Source organism: Psittacula echo, assembly GCF_963264785.1.
Source record: "Psittacula echo genome assembly, chromosome: Z".
NCBI classification, from domain to species: domain Eukaryota; kingdom Metazoa; phylum Chordata; class Aves; order Psittaciformes; family Psittacidae; genus Psittacula; species Psittacula echo.
In genome coordinates, this window is record NC_137742.1 from 839,276 (window position 1) to 855,692 (window position 16,417).

General features: G+C 47.2%; 1 protein-coding gene across 12 annotated transcripts in view; it reads right to left on the reverse strand.

The window, feature by feature from the left end:
* Positions 1-9,473: 9,473 nt before the first annotated feature.
* The window catches only part of NEDD4L (NEDD4 like E3 ubiquitin protein ligase), a 42,858-nt gene continuing 35,914 nt past the window's right edge, over positions 9,474-16,417 (reverse strand). For all 12 annotated transcript variants that reach the window (XM_080636896.1, XM_080636895.1, XM_080636893.1 and 9 more), the window contains 7 exons: positions 12,908-12,968; positions 12,744-12,803; positions 12,208-12,315; positions 12,020-12,116; positions 11,648-11,720; positions 10,144-10,516; positions 9,474-10,024 (listed from right to left, as the gene is read on the reverse strand). In XM_080636896.1, the coding sequence (XP_080493022.1) occupies positions 10,414-10,516; positions 11,648-11,720; positions 12,020-12,116; positions 12,208-12,315; positions 12,744-12,803; positions 12,908-12,968 (502 nt within the window). In that variant the 3' untranslated portion in view covers positions 9,474-10,024; positions 10,144-10,413. The remainder of the gene's footprint in view (positions 10,025-10,143; positions 10,517-11,647; positions 11,721-12,019; positions 12,117-12,207; positions 12,316-12,743; positions 12,804-12,907; positions 12,969-16,417) is intronic.

Genomic DNA, 16,417 nt, shown 5'->3' on the forward strand with positions numbered 1-16,417 from the left:
TTGTGCTCTGGACTTCCTAGGAAACCCTTACTTGTGCATGCCATAAGCATTGAAAAGCCTCTGACTTCCCTGAAGGTCGTGTTTGTTTCCATGTTGTTCCACATGAAATGCAAAAAACTGTCACTTGCTGAACTGTGGTGAATAGTTTGTAACGTCCTCAAAGTGCCTTGAGTTGCTTCCATCCATTCTTCTTACTGTGAGTTCAGATACTGGTGATAGGCTTGGGTTTGATAGCTACTTGTCCTCTGACAAAGGAGCAGGCGTAAGGGAATGTGGTGTTTCAGGCTTTGTGAACAAGAGCTGAAGGAGCCTGGGAGTGGATGTAGCACAGAGGCTTCATCCCTTTCTTCCCTCTTTCTTGTAGAGCCACAGGAATGCTGTGCAAGGTGATGCTAGAATTGTTTATGGTAAAACTATCCTTATGTATTGGGTAAGTAGTGCCAGACTGTATTTCAGGGGTTTGATGTGCTCATGAAGGCAGCAGAGATTTGGGAACTGGCTCTGATCTGAGATTCCTGGATCCTCCATTCAAGGCTGAAGAAACCAGACACAAAGGCAGCTGTTAAATATTCAGAGGAGAAGGGATGTCCTTGGAAGCTGGAGGTTTTTGTCATTTGGCTTTAAGTTAGAGATGAAGCAAGATCTTGCTTCCAGGAGTCCACAGTGCGGAAGATGCAACTTCTGGTCCAAACCTCTGGTTTAGAAGAGCTGATACTGACTCTCCTTAGTGTTTGTGCCTATGCTTAAGCCCTGATTAATTTGTGTTCTAAAAGCTATAAGAGGTTTTCTTAGCAAACAGTACCTCAGCATCTCTATTACTGTGAGAATTCAGAGTCCAAAAACATAAAGACAGATGCATTTTGGTTGCATTTGGGGTTGTTACCACTTCTTCCCTATGCTGGTGTGCTGCCAAGCTGTAGTTGCTAACAGCACATCAACTCAGAGCTTTTGCCCTTGTTCTGGTCCATATTCTTTTGGCACAGTGTCACTGCCTCCATTTAGGCCAGGAGAGCAGTTGTCAGTGTGGCTTGTTGCTGAGGAGCACTTTGGTTTGGCTTGGGCTGCTTCTTGTCATGGGATTAATGGGATGTCTGCCTTGGGGGTGTTGGGGTCAGCACTGTTGTAACAAGTAAAAGAAAGGAGCACCAGGGGGGTGTTTCCTCCCTCACTCTCAAATAACAAAGCCCTTTATACAAGGGGAGGAAAGAGAATTCATGATCTGGACTGGATGCTCCTTTTTATCTTTAAAAGCCTGGAGGCACAATTGGGAAACACTGAGTCCAAGAGCTGCATGTTGTAACAGGCATTGAGATAACGTGTAATCACATTCCTATTGACATTGCTATTAAATAGAGACTGAACCATCTGGGTGCTGGATGAGGACATAGAACTGGTTAAAACTTGACGTTTTTCTTAAAAGCTGTTGTTCATGGAGCACTGGAACAAAGGAAATGACTGCCTGGAAGGGAAAATGTTGTCAGTTGTGGGGACAAGAACCCCCTCAATTCCCTGAACTCCAGAGGGAGGGAATTCCTAGACTAGCAGAAAATATTTACCTCTAGCTGCTTCCAAGTGTGCTTTTGGTTTTGTTCTGTGTAAAGAAGCCCTTAAAGCTGAAGCCGTGCAGCAGCAAACCAGAATCCTCAGAGGTACAGCAGAGTCTGCCCACTGCATGAGACTCGTATTTGCTAAGCATCGACCTCATGTCCATTTCTGTTACCCTTTGCCCCTTGGTCTGAAGTTAAAGTTTGCTTTTGTTTAAAAACTGATTTCACAGTGGTTGTGTCCTCTGGCTACTCCAGGAGTGGTAGGTCTGTGAAATGGAAACTGAAGTGACCAGTTTTCCAGCACAGAGATGCACCCACAAACACACAGTGTGCACTGAGCCTGAAAAGGTGACAGGATGCAGCAAGTAATGTCAGAATTAGCAGAGCAAGCAGAAGCCTTATCTTTGTCCCACTGTTCCTGCACATATGAAGCAAAAATGATGCTGTGCTTTTCCTGATATTACAGGCCCTCATAAAAAGTCTCTCACCTTCTTTCCTGCAAGCTTCCTTTAAGGTCTCTCTAGAGCCTTCTCTTCTCCAGGCTGAAACCAGCTCAGCTCTCTCAGCCTGGCTCCAGAGCAGAGCTGCTCCAGCCCTTGCAGCAGCTCTGCAGCCTCCTCTCGACTTGCTCCAGCAGCTCCATGTCCCTCTTGTACTGGGGACCCCAGAGTTGGATGCAGGATTGCAGGGGGGGTCTCACCAGAGCAGAGCATAGGAGGAGAATCGCCTCCTTTGACCAAAGGATAATTGCAGTTTGAGCATCTAAAAGCTAGGCAAAGATTACATTGCTGAGTTAACCTGATTGCTCTCCCTGTTAATATATATAATTCCTTATTTTATATTCCCAGAGTCCTGTTTCTGACACCTGACTCAGAAACCAGGCTCCCTTGGCTTGAACAACTGACTGAACCACCAGCACACATCATCCAAGGCTTCAGCTTCCCAGATGGTCAGACCTGTAAACTCATACATGTCCACCTCCTGCTGAAGTGAAGGTCTTAGTAAGAGCTAGTTGTACATCACAGAGAGAGCGTTATCAGAGGGGGAACAGCACTGAAGTTTAAAGCCAAAACCTTGTGTTAATAAGGTTGAGATATGACAGAAAATAGATCCAGAGCAATGTATTTGTCATGACGATATCTTGGGTTTATGTTATACTGCACTTCAGTCTGTCAAGGTAATGAAACACCCACAGCAAATGGCAGAAAGGAAATTGAGGGGGAAAAGGCAGATGCATTTGAGCAAGAAGAAATTGAACAGGGCTCTCAATCAAAAGCTGGGCAAATAATCAATGGAATCATGAAAGATGATTTATCTTTGGGATCCTTGTGTTGGAGATGCTGGAAACAGGAGCAGTTCCTGTTGAGTTGCCATAGCAAACCCCCGGCGCCTTTCTCCTGATGGTATTATGCAGAAATGTCAGTGACTGGGGTTTATGTGGAGTCAACCCTGGAATGAAAGGAAAGCAGGAAATTCAGCTTCCCATTCAGCTGGATTTAAAGTACTTAAGATTGCTGAAGCAAAGGGGTTGGGCAGGTTTTTAAAGGCATTACAGCCTTTTGTGATGGCCAGTAGGTTTTCGGTGCTCAAATACTCATTAGTTAGAACCATAATTCTCATGTGCACAATTGCTCTGCTGTGTTGTCCCTAAATAATGTCCTAATATACATCATGGATTTGGCGTCATTAGCATCTACTAGCTGGAAGGTCTGTGTGTTCTGGCATTGTGAAGTGGATGAAGTATAGTCAAAAGCAGAGCACAAAGAGGGAATGTTCCATTGCCAGTGGGTGCCTGATCCTGGCTTGGGCACTCCTGTGTTCTTTCTAGTTTATTTTTTTCCCTAGCTACACCCTGGAAGCTGTTTTGCACCAGGATTCTGACCACAATTTCCCATGACACCAGAAACTATTTATTTTTCACTATATAGAAATTGTATGGATATTTATGTGCAACAAAACAGAAGCCATCACCTCTGTCCCTGAGCTGCACATCACTTGGGTTTTCAAGTGCATTTGGTGTAAGCACTACTATTTGCCTCCACTTAAGCTGTTTTGGCAGCATCTGCAAAGCAGGTACTTGTCCAACTGGACCTTCAGTTGAGATGGTCGTTATCATTAATGACAGCCAGAAAAGGAATCCATTGGGATAGTGTAGGATTTTTCCCTTGTCAGGATATGAAGCAGCCAGGTTCCAGGGCTGGAATTAGAAATGGAATCACTATTCATTAGTTACTGCAGCGTCTCCTGTGGGTGGCTATGGAGTAGTGTGGATGTGTAGGTATTGATTTGGGATTTGAACATGCTGGCATGGGGGTTGGTGGCTTGTTTCTCAAGGGCAACAAAACCTTACTAGCCACATGCAAATGGCATGTAGTAATGATGTGTTTGTCAAGGTGGGTTTTCATTTCAGCCTTTTGTTGTAAAGAGAGCTGGTTAATCTGATGTTTCAGCATCACCCAGAGCTTGTTCCTTTATAGCACAAAGATGTTTGCTCATGTCCATCAGCAACACAGCTGAGTTACTCCAGCATAATAGTAGCTGCTAGAATCAAGTAATCAGAGTCATTTAGGGGGAAGGTGTCTGTAAGAAGCCATGTGGCAGCATTAGTGAACTCTAGTAACTTGATTAACGGCAGGTATTCCCATCTATTGGTAAGCTGAACAGGATTTTGGATGGTGTTTCTGGGTCATAGCAAGAGATTCCTTTATTCTTAGTTGCCTTGGCAGCCCTTGTTCCTCTTCCAGTTTCTGGGCTCTTGGACGCTTGCTGGAGCAGAGGGTGGTGGGGCATGTGTGATGCTGTGCTTTCTTCTTCCTTTCTTCCTCAGCAGATTGCAGCTGAAGGTATTGTGACAGGGCATTCCCTCCCTTGGGGCTGCTCTGGAATCTTGGGAATTCCCATCAGGCCTTGGCCTTGGTGTAATGAGTTGGGTGGTGAAGCATCCCTTGATACTTGATGGCTAAGGAGGGAAGTGACAGTGGGAATAATCAGTCATCCCCTGACAGTCTGGGAACATTCCTCGCCTTGGTCATAGCCTGAGTGGAATTGTTACTGGAATCTGGAAAATTCCAGGGGTACTTTGAGCTCTCTGGATGGCAGCAGGCTGCCACCAGCATCTCCCTCTGAGTGGGATGCCCCTGTCCTGTTTTTTGCTGGGATACAGTTGGTTTTCTCTCTAGTAGCTGGTAGACAGTTGTGTGCTGGCTTTAGTCTGAGAACAGCATTGATAACAGGCTGATGTTAGTTCTTGCTGAGCAGTACTAACCCTAATTGAGGACTTCCCAGTTTCCCATCCTCTTCCAGTGAGGAGGGGCACCAGGAGCCAGGAGGAGCAACCTGAACCAGACCAAGGGATATTCCAGACTGGAAAAGGTAATGTCATGAGGGGCTGATTGCTGCTGGAGGTACACAGGCTGGGCATCGGTCAGTGGGTGCTGAGCCAGTTGTACTGAGCATCATTTGGGTTTATTTTTGGGGGGTGGGATTTATTCCTTCCTCTCTTTTTCTCTCCTATTATTATTGTTGCATTATTATTATTATATTTCAATTATTAAACTGTTCTTAACCCACTTTTTCCCCCTTTTTTCCAATTCTCCTCCCCATCCCACTGGGAAGAGGGCAGGGAGCAAGTGCCTGTGCAGTAATCAGCTTAAACCAGCACAGCCCCTGAGAGCTTGTGAAGTCCTAAGTTTGGGAAGTCTGGAAGACCAAACTGAAAGCTGCTGCTGAGGCCTGGCTGAACACTCCTCAACCCTCATCTGCTGAGACATGCTGAGGTGTCTGAAGTGAGCATTCCACTGAATTCAGGGGATTTTACCAGGTATGTCTTTATACATATATCCTAGTGTCTGTGTGTATGATTTAGATACTGTACAGCAAGAGTAGTATGGATGTTGTCACCTCACATCTGTAACTAAGTCACTGTTGTGACTACAGTAAATCTAGATGATTAATTTAACATTTACAAACTGCTACTACATCTTGTGATCCACATTGAACTGCAGAGTGCTGCTAGGCCAAAAGCTATGTAAAATCCCACCTCTGGTGAACTGGTACTTCTACAGCATCATGTTAAAATCACCTTCTATTGGTATCTTATACATATGTAACCCTTTAGACATAAATCATTGACCAAGTCTGAGATTAGGACTAGATCCAGCCTCACCTGGGCTCCACCAGGAGTTGAGAGCAGGATGGGGTCTAGTCTGAAACTTTGACTCAAAGGGAGGGTCTCCCTTTCCCCTTTGCTTCTTCAGCCTTGTTCTGAATCAGTTCTAACTCTATTTTCCTTGGTGTGCTTCACCGATGCACTCAGTACCAGAGTGAACCATTGAACTTTAAAGTCACACTTTTATACATTCATATTAAAACTACTTTTGCTACTAATTTTGGTGAGCCCTTGATCCTAAACCACTCCTTTGACAGGTAACTTGCTGTGTATTTGTGCAAGTCACATCAATGCTGTGTGTAGGCTGTGCTTGGTTTGAAGCTTAGAAGCCAGGATATGATTTATTACGTATTGATCCTATGGTTAAGGCTAACAGATCATGTATTCCACCTGCAACTCTCTTAAGCCCTGATATTAGCTGAAGAGGAACCTACTGTATTCATGAAGTGAGCTGTTAAATCAGAAGTGACTTATGGTGTGTTTTGTCCGGTTTTGGTTAGGTTTGGGGACTTTTGTGGGGATTTGGTCACTGGTTTTTGGTTTGTGTGTGGTTTTAAGTTAGGCATTCACAGTGCATAACAGAAAAGCAATGTTAGTTCCATTGCTGTTACTAAGAAGTTGTTCATAATGTAGCAGCATCAGGATTGTACCACTGAGGATAAAACCAGCTTTACTATAATGCCTTGACTTGTACGGTTAAACTGAAACTTGGGTCTGTAGCAGCAAGAGGGGTATTTAGTTTGTGGTATGAATGTTATTGTGGGCTGCAGAGAACTCTGCTGTGACAGAAAATACACAAGAAAAAAGGATAGACAATTCACATGATTTCAGGAACGGCTTAAACAGGAGAAGGTGCTGCTGTGTGGTCACTGTGGGGTTGGAGAACTTGAGAGAGCTTTTCGTGGGAGCCTGATGGAGTACTGCACTGAAATGATGGTGGAACAGAGGTGATGCCAGTCGGAAGCTGGGAGAGATGTGGGATTTGTGTTCTACCTGCTCATAGCTTCTTTGAGAACACTACATAGCCACTAACCTCACTTTAGTGGTGCCAGTTCTGGCAGAGAAGAGCTACCTTGAATATGAAGGAGGCTGTGCACAATGGCCCTTGTGATCTGCAAGTTCTTACACGGCTGGTAAGGTCATAGGTGTTATTGTGCCATGAGGATCACAGGGAAGCATTTGGGAACCACTTGACAGAAGCTGAGCATGTGGAGGGGGTGTTTAATTATATAACAATGAATCTGGTGCATATGTGGTAGACCAGGGGCTCCCCAGCCACATCCAGCTGTGATCTTCAGGCAGCTGCTGTTTTAACAAAGCCAAAGAAATAGAGTTTAAGCATAAAATGCTGTGGCTTCCATAGTTCTTTATTAAGAATTTGATGAAGTTGCATCATTTCATTACAAGTTGGTTTTATTACATTGAGTTTTTGCTGTCAAGAACCCAAACTGCAGCTTCTTTCATTGCTCCTCAGAAAAAAAATGGAGGATTTTGTCCATAAATCTGTTCCCCAGAGTGTATCAAGTCCAAGCAGCGGGCTAAAGTCTGAAACTGCAGCAGGGATGCTGTTGTGTGTGGATGCAGGCTGCAGTTTACAGCTACACATGAAACAACACTGAGGAAACCAGAAAAGTCCCTGTGGAAATAGGCCAGGAAAGCCTAAGAGCCTGGCATGGAAATGTGGAGCAGTGTGGGCAGCCAAGGTGTTAGCAGTGAGTGCTGATGGACACGTGCCCAAGTGTGGTTTGCACTGATGGTCCCTGGTGGGCGTGCAGTGCACTGTGATAGTGACAGATATGTGACAGTCACATGCTTGGATTCCGGGTCTAGAAGCTTCCCATGTGTTCCACATATGTGTTATTCCTAGTGTAACATCACAACAGATGGGTGAAGGTTGGTTTCTTCTTGTTGTAATGCTACATAGAAAAGGGAAAGCTTTTATTGAGGTGAGGAAATGAATGTGCACCTTAAGATGTCCAATCTGGTATTGTACCTGTTTTCTACTACACAAATTGGTAACCAGCCCTTGCAGCCATATCGGTATGGGCACTTGTAAGAGTGTTATGTTAACACAGGCACAGGGGCTGAGATATGAATCCCACTGGAGTGTTTGCTGCTATGTGGTTTGGATGTTTTAAGTAAATGACATTTTGCTCCCAGAAAGATGCCTTCAAATGTAGATTTCAGGTGGAAAGGCTGGAATTCAGGTTAAATACATTAAACAAATAGCAAAGATCCTCTGAGCTGCCCCTTTGCACAGCCAGGCACTGTGTGTAGCCTCATATGGTTTAGTGCAAACTGAAAGGCACTTCCTAGGTTGTGTCACAGCACAGAGAACCCCAGCTCTGGCTGGTGAGAAGGAGTTTAGCCGTTGATGTAGCCACCAGGAATGGAATCTGAGTTGGGAGATACACTGTGCATCAGCAGGGGCTTGTGTCCCTGTAAGGGCAGTGGCAGGTGGGTTTCTCATAGCCACAAATCCAGCTTTACACAGGATTGGGGCTGGGCTGAGCAGTTCCCCTCAGCTTATCTCACAAGTGGTCTTGGGAACACCACATCTGGTTTACTGCTGGACACCATAGCAAAGGGAGCTGTAGCACATCTGTACAGGTGAGCCCAAAGCTGCCACTTCAGTGGCACACCTTGAGAAGTCAAGGGCTTCTTCACTTGATGTTAAGCTTGGTATCTTAGTATCAAGCTGCTTCCTAAGAATTAAACCCCTTCTCTCCAGTAAAACACAGCAGTCCAACAGCATGTTATCTACAGTTCATGGGGTGGACTTTGTCTCACCATTTTGGTACCTGGGAAACGCTTTTGGGGTGTCAGTTTGTGAGGGGAGTGGCTCATAAAGATGTTCTATTTTCTTTAAAATACAAACAGTAACAATTTCCCTTCCAGTCTGATGTCACTGTAATTCCAGACAGCTGGAAGGGCCCTGATGTATGTAAGCGTTAGTAAACCCGTTACGAAGGGTCACAGCCTTGAGCCATAAAAGAGATTACATTTCAGTTCATAACCAAGAGTTCATAAGGTTCCACCTGATGACACTGGACAGGAAGGGAACCTCCAATCACCCCAAAATCCCATGTACCTATTTGGATAGTCTAATTTTTCATGTAACAGCTCGGAAAGGAATGGCAGGAAATGTTTAATAGGAAATTAATGTTAACCTGTGTTCAAATAACATGATTTATCAGCTCTTTGAACATGTTGTGAGCACACACATGTGTGCTGTCACAGCATGAAGGTTTCTTTCCAGTTCTCAGCCATGGGTTGTACTGCAGCAGTGCAGGGGATGGTGAGGACAGGGTTCAGAGTTGGTGGCAGTGTGGTGACATTGTATCTGACATGTGTTGTCCTTCATAGGCAGTAATGGGTTCCTGGAGTAAACCCCTGTGTGCAGGTAAGTGAGGGCAAAGCTCAGGCCTGCCCCTGCAGCGCGGCAACCACTGAACTTGAGCGCATCAAGTAGGAATTGTCACTTTTAATCTGTCACAAAAGAGATGCAACTCAGACAGTATCGTTCAGGCATGCAACATGGCAGAGGTAACAAAATGGAGAGAGAGAGCAGAGTATAGGAAATAAATCTTTGTGATTAAGTAAAAAAGAAATCACAAAACCATGTCTGCAGGCTCAGCTCTACAGCTGGGGGTTTCCTTTATACAGCAGCAGCAGCCAAGTTCACAAGTGATAGATATTGCACCAGAGAGACATGTGCAGTGAGGAACAGAATCACATTAATGTGCTGATAAAGCCAGATATGACTTTCCATGGGTTACATAAAGTGCCTTTAGAGTCGGTGCAGTTCCAAACAAACCCAGCCCCGGTGATGTTTAGCTGTTGGGAGCAAACACGTACAGAGCTAAGCCAAACAGGTTGGTTCTCCATAGTGCCAAATCCCACGGTGCCAGGATCCATTCAATGCCTCCAAAGAGGGAAGGGAGATACAAAACCACTGTACAAAGGTAAGGCCAGGGTTCAGCATGTGAAACGTTCGATGCCAACTCTGCCTCACATAGTAGTTATAGTACATGTATTACCAGTGGTGCAGCAGTTTGGTTACTGGACATGAGATTTGGCATGCTATGGGGTGTGTGGTGCTCCCCTGCCTGGAACCAGCCCCATATTTATACACAATGCAACGTCCAGTCCGTGCTTCTGGAGCCAGGAAAACACTGCTGTGCTCAGTGAGGAGTTGCTCTCGCCACGCAGCCACGTCGAGGAGCTTCCCAGCCTCTTCCTACCTCCTTCATGGTTGGGGAACACGAGGCTCAAAGTGTGCTTTGAGAGAGTGCCACTGGCCTCCAGTCTGGTATGAAATTAAGAAAAATGCTCAGTTGTCCAAGTAGATGATATTTAATTGTAAGGAAATAAAATCTGAAACTGGCTAAATCAATGGAAAAGTAAACATGAGCTGGAATACTATACCTGGAAAAGGATTAATCCCATTCATTGCCATTAGAAATTATGTAAAATATTTATTAAGGGCTTTGCCTACAGAGGCACAACATAAATAGAGCAAGTCCTGCTGGACCGGCCTCAGTCCATGGCACGGGGCCAGCACCCCCAGGGCACAGTTCAACTCCTGGAGTGGGACCCCGTGGGGTTTGCTCCGTGAGGCAGTGCCGGGCATGGCTGTGCCAGAGTCACCACAGGCCCTTGGGCCAAGCAGAGTGTGTGCAGGGAGAGCTGGGATAGCTAATCCACTCCTTCAAAGCCTTGCGCATTCTCCACTGCCATCAGGAGCTTCTCCCGTAGGTCTTCGAAGGATTCATAGAGAGGTAAGTCGAGGCGATTAAAGCTGGAGGTGAGAAGGGAAAGAATCCCTCAGTAATCCATGGAAAACTACACATCGTGTTAAAGAACTAGGAAAGGTCACAGAGAACATCTCATTGTCCTAATGGTGGCATCTCCACTGTGTCCTTCACACACCTAACACTTGTGTTCTTGCAGGTACCCCCGAGACCAGACCTGCCTCGTGCCTGCTGCTTTCCAGAGCTGGACATGGCAATCCTTGAGGAAAGGAACCACCTGACGGGAAACATTCCCTCATCGCTGAAAGGTGGTTTCCTAAGACTCAGAAAGATGCTCTGAATTTGCAGGCCACATTCTCTAACCTCAAGAGAAAAGAACCATCCAAAAGGAGGTCTTGAAAAGGTCCTGTAAGATCTAAGAGGTAACTGAGGAGTGAATGATGAGTTGGCTTTGGAATGTTGTCGGGTTGTGTTTGCTTTTAAATAAAACATTATTCTCTAGCCTGATGATGCTCATGGCAGGACCACCATTCCATAACTCATGTGCTAAAAGCTGGTTTTCCTCCACAGCACTAGTTAAGTTACTCAGCTCTACATCAACAACATGGATTTAAGGTAAGACAAGGCTGGTATTGAATGCTTTAACCACTTACAAACTCTCTACATTAGGATCCAATGAGGACGGTTCATAACCTCTCATTTTTAGTGAGCTGTCCCAGGATTTAGGGCCTTTACAGCTTCCTTACAAAGCCCAGAACAGAGCTGATGTTTTCACATTCATCTTACACTAACTAAAACATAAAATGCAATTCCTTTTGCTGGTTTTGCCAATCCCAGGAACCATGCAACAGCTGTAAAATAAAGCCTGTTCTATCTAACACCTGTTTTAACACACAGAAGTCCTGAGGTGTGAGGACTTTCAGTTGTGACTTTTTAATAGCAGTAAAAAGTCCTCATCAGAAGGGCCTACACCTACTCTTACTCTGTTGACTTGGCCTTTCATGTGTCCATGTCTTTGCCTTTTAAATACAGCCATGGACACACACAGTCACACGTGTGTGTAGGTTTCGGAGTATCCCATTTGCTAAATGCTGTATGATCTAGAGGTAAACCTTTCCCCTTTCCTGGCAGCAAAACAGCACAGCAAAGGTATTTCATGTTCTGGTTTTATGACTTACCATGTGTGAGCTCTGGGCAGCTTATCAGGACTTCCCCATTGCTCTATTGTAAACAGCTGAGGACCATTTGAACCTGGGTGAAAATGAAACATCACATGGAGTATGAGTAGTTGGACACCACAGGGATCTCCTCACCACTGTTTGTAACATTGAAGGTTTATATTGCTACAAATTGTACCAGGTATTTTGCATCAGTTCTATCGAACTCTTAGTTACAATTCCATTAAAGCAAATAGGAGTGTGGTTGGTTCTTTCTAAGCTCAATTAGCCTGTGAAGATTATCTGCCTTTGTGTAGAGGATGTGTAATGCAGCAGTAGTAACTAGATACTGCCCTTGAACCATGAAAGCCCCCAGTTAACAGGTCTACTCACCATAGAGTTCAGCAAATCCATTCATAGGCACACGTGAGGTCCCCGTGACGAACTGGAGCAGCCGGATGCGTTTCTCAGCATCCATCAGCAGAACAGCCTGTTGGAAACACACGACACGCACAGCTCTACACCCTGGTGGTACTCAGCTTCACTTGGGGTGTGTAAGTGATGTGGCCTCCTAGCTTTACCTTCCAGAACCACTGGATGACGGGGTGGTTGGGGCAGTAGCCATTCTTGTAGATGGTGTGTTGTCTCCAGTCGTTGACATCCACGTCACCAAGGCCACACATCAGCAACTACAGGGGGAAGTAAATGGTTATGGTGTTACTTTGTGTAACCTGTGTTGTCTTTAAACAGCACAAATGCAAATGTAAATGTAAAGGGGAGTTTGAGCTTTTCCTTAGGAGAGTCTCAAGGGAGAATTTCAAGCTCCTGGAGCAATACTGTGCTGTGTGCCAGTGTTCTGCTCAAAACATACAGGTAAGGGCATAATGGCATCAATTATGCACATATTATGGCATAAATTATGCACATGTTCAACCCTCACTAATTCCACATTGCTGTGTTTTTATGTGTCAATACATTCATTAATAGGGAGACAAACCCCTCTGTAAGCAAAGGATCTTGTGTGCAAATTCCCTTACAAAGAGGAAGGGACAGATAAGGTGCTGGATCTAACCCAGCCCTTTGGGATGAGCATTCCTGCCCTGTTCCTTGAACTCACCTCTAGCTCGTTTTCATCAAAAATCTTAATCAGATCAATAGGCAGCAGCTCTGTGAATCCCTGGGAACAAGCAAAGGCCAGGTCAAATCCCGTGTAATTCCCGGGTGTAGCTAACAGGATCCTCGGCTTCAGGGGCGGAGAGGGGACACAGAAAGGGTGTTTACCTCCAGGAAAGCGTTCATCTGCTTCTGCACCCTGTTCACAAACCTCCACTGGATCACCAGGCTGCAGGAGAAAGGTACATGCACAGGCAGAGACACAGAGACGCGCACACACACAGATGCACACATAGACACATGCACACACAGCACACGCACACAGACATATGCACGCACAGACGCACACACAGCACACAGACACGCACACACAAAGACATGCACACACAGATGCACACACAGACACGCACGCACAGACGCATATACACAGGCGTACACATGCAGACAGATGCACACATAGACATATGCACATACAGACACATGCACACACAGCACACAGACATGCACACACAGATGCACACATACACACGTACAGACACACACAGCACATGCACACAGACACGCACGCAAAGACACACAGATGCAAGCACACACAGACATGCACACAGCACACACACAGACACACAGAGAACGCACACACAGATGCACACATGCAGACATGCACGCAGACACGCACACACAGATGCACACATAAGCACGCACAGACACGCACACACAGATGCACACATACGCACGTACAGATGCGCACACACAGACGCACATACACACAGCACATGCACGCAGACAGCACACGCACACACAGATGCACACATACGCACGTACAGACACACACACAGATGCACAGACACATGCACACACAGCACACGCATACAGACATATGCACACATACGCACGCAGACGCACACACAGCACACAGACACGCACAGCACACAAAGACATGCACACACAGATGCACACACAGACACAGCACACGCATAGACGCACATACAGATGCACACATACACACGTACAGACACGCACACAGACATGCATACACACAGCACACACAGACACACACACAGATGCACACATATGCACGTACAGACGCGCACACACAGACGCACACACACAGACATGCACGCACAGATGCACACATATGCACATACAGACACGCACACAAGCACGCACGCACAGACATGCACACAGACACGCACACAAACACGCACGCACAGACATGCACACGCAGACGCACGTGCACACAGACACATGCACACACAGACATACACACAGACACGCACACAGACACAGCACGCAGACACACAAACACACAGACGCACACACGCACGTACAGACACACACGCACACAGACGCGCATACACACAGATGCACACATACGCACGTACAGACATGCACACACAGACACGCACGCACAGATGCACACATACACATGTACAGACGCGCACAGACGCACACACATTCACACATATGCACGTACATACATGCACACAGACACGCACACAAACACGCACACACAGCACACGCACGCATGCAGACACGCGCACACATGCACACAGATGCACACATACAGACACGCACACAGACATGCACGCAGACACACGCACACACAGATGCACACATACGCATGTACAGACACGCACGCGCGTACAGACACACATGCACGCAGACACGCACACACAGACGCGCATACACACAGACACAGCACACGCAGACACGCACACACAGATGCGCATGCACACAAACACGCACACACAGATGCGCATGCACACAAACATGCACACAGACACAGCACACGCAGACGCACACATATGCATGTACAGACACACATGCACACAGACGCACGCACACACAGACACAGCACACACACAAACACACGCACACACAGACACACGTACGCGCAGACACGCACACATACACAGACACAGAGAGCACACGCACAGCATGTGCACACAGACACACAGATGCACACACAGCACATGCAAACAGACATGCACACACAGACAGATGGGCAAGGAGACCAAGAGACAGACACGGGGACGGACACACGGACATACAGACGGACAAAAGGACGGACACGGGGACAGACAAAGGGACAGAAAGACGGACACAGACAGACAGACAAAGGGACAGAGAGACAAGGGGATGGACAGACAAAAGGACAGACGGACGGACAGACAAGGGGACAGACGGACACGGGGACAGACGGACATGGGGACCGACAGACGGACAAAGAGACAGACGGACAAAGGGACAGACACAAGGGGACAGATAGACGGACATGGGGACAGACAGACAGATGGACAAGGGGACAGACAGACACAGGGACAGACGGACAAAGGGACAGACGGACACAGGGACAGACGGACACAGGGACAGACGGACAAGGGGACAGACAGACACAGGGACAGACGGACACAGGGACAGACGGACACAGGGACAGACGGACAAGGGGACAGACAAAAGGACAGACAGGCACGGGGATGGACAGATGGACACGGGGACGGACAGACACAGACAGATGGACAAAGGGACAGACGGACGGACAAAGGGACAGACAGACATCGGGATGGACAGGCAGACACGGGGACAGACGGACAAGGGGAGAGACAGAGGGACAAGGGGACAGACAAAAGGACAGACAGACACGGGGATGGACAGATGGACACGGGGACGGACAGACACAGACAGATGGATATGGGGATGGACGGACACAGACGGACAAAGGGACAGATAGACGGACAAGGAGACAGACGGACACAGGGACGGACAGACGGACAAGGGGATGGAGGGACACAGACAGATGGACACAGGGACGGACAGACGGACAAGGGGACAGATGAACAAGGGGACAGTCAGACAGACACACGGACACAGGGATGGATGGACACAGACAGATGGACAAAGGGACAGACAGACGGACAAAAGGACAGACAGACACAGGGACGGACAGATGGACAAAGGGACAGACAGACACAGGGACGGACAGATGGACAAAGGGACAGACAGACGGACACAGGGACGGACAGACGGACAAAAGGACAGATGGACAACGGGACAGACGGACAAGGAGGCAGACAGACAAAAGGACAGACGGACATGGGGACAGACAGACGGACACGGGGATGGATGGACACAGAAAGATGGACAAAGGGACAGACAGACACGGGGACAGACGGACAAGGGGACAGACGGACACGGGGATGGACAGATGGACACGGGGACGGACAGACACAGACAGATGGACAAAGGGACAGACAGACAGATGGGTATGGGGATGGACGGACACAGACGGACAAAGGGACAGATAGACGGACAAGGAGACAGACGGACACAGGGACGGACAGACGGACAAGGGGATGGAGGGACACAGACAGATGGACAAAAGGCCAGACGGACAAAGGGACGGACAGATGGACAAAGGGACAGACGGACAAGGGAACAGACAGATGGACACAGGGAAGGACAGATGGACACAGGGATGGACAGACGGACAAGGGGACAGTCAGACAGACACACGGACACAGGGATGGATGGACACAGACAGATGGACAAAGGGACAGACAGACGGACAAAAGGACAGACAGACACAGGGACGGACAGATGGACAAAGGGACAGACGGACACAGGGAAGGACAGATGGACAAAGGGACAGACGGACACAGGGAAGGACAGACGGACAGA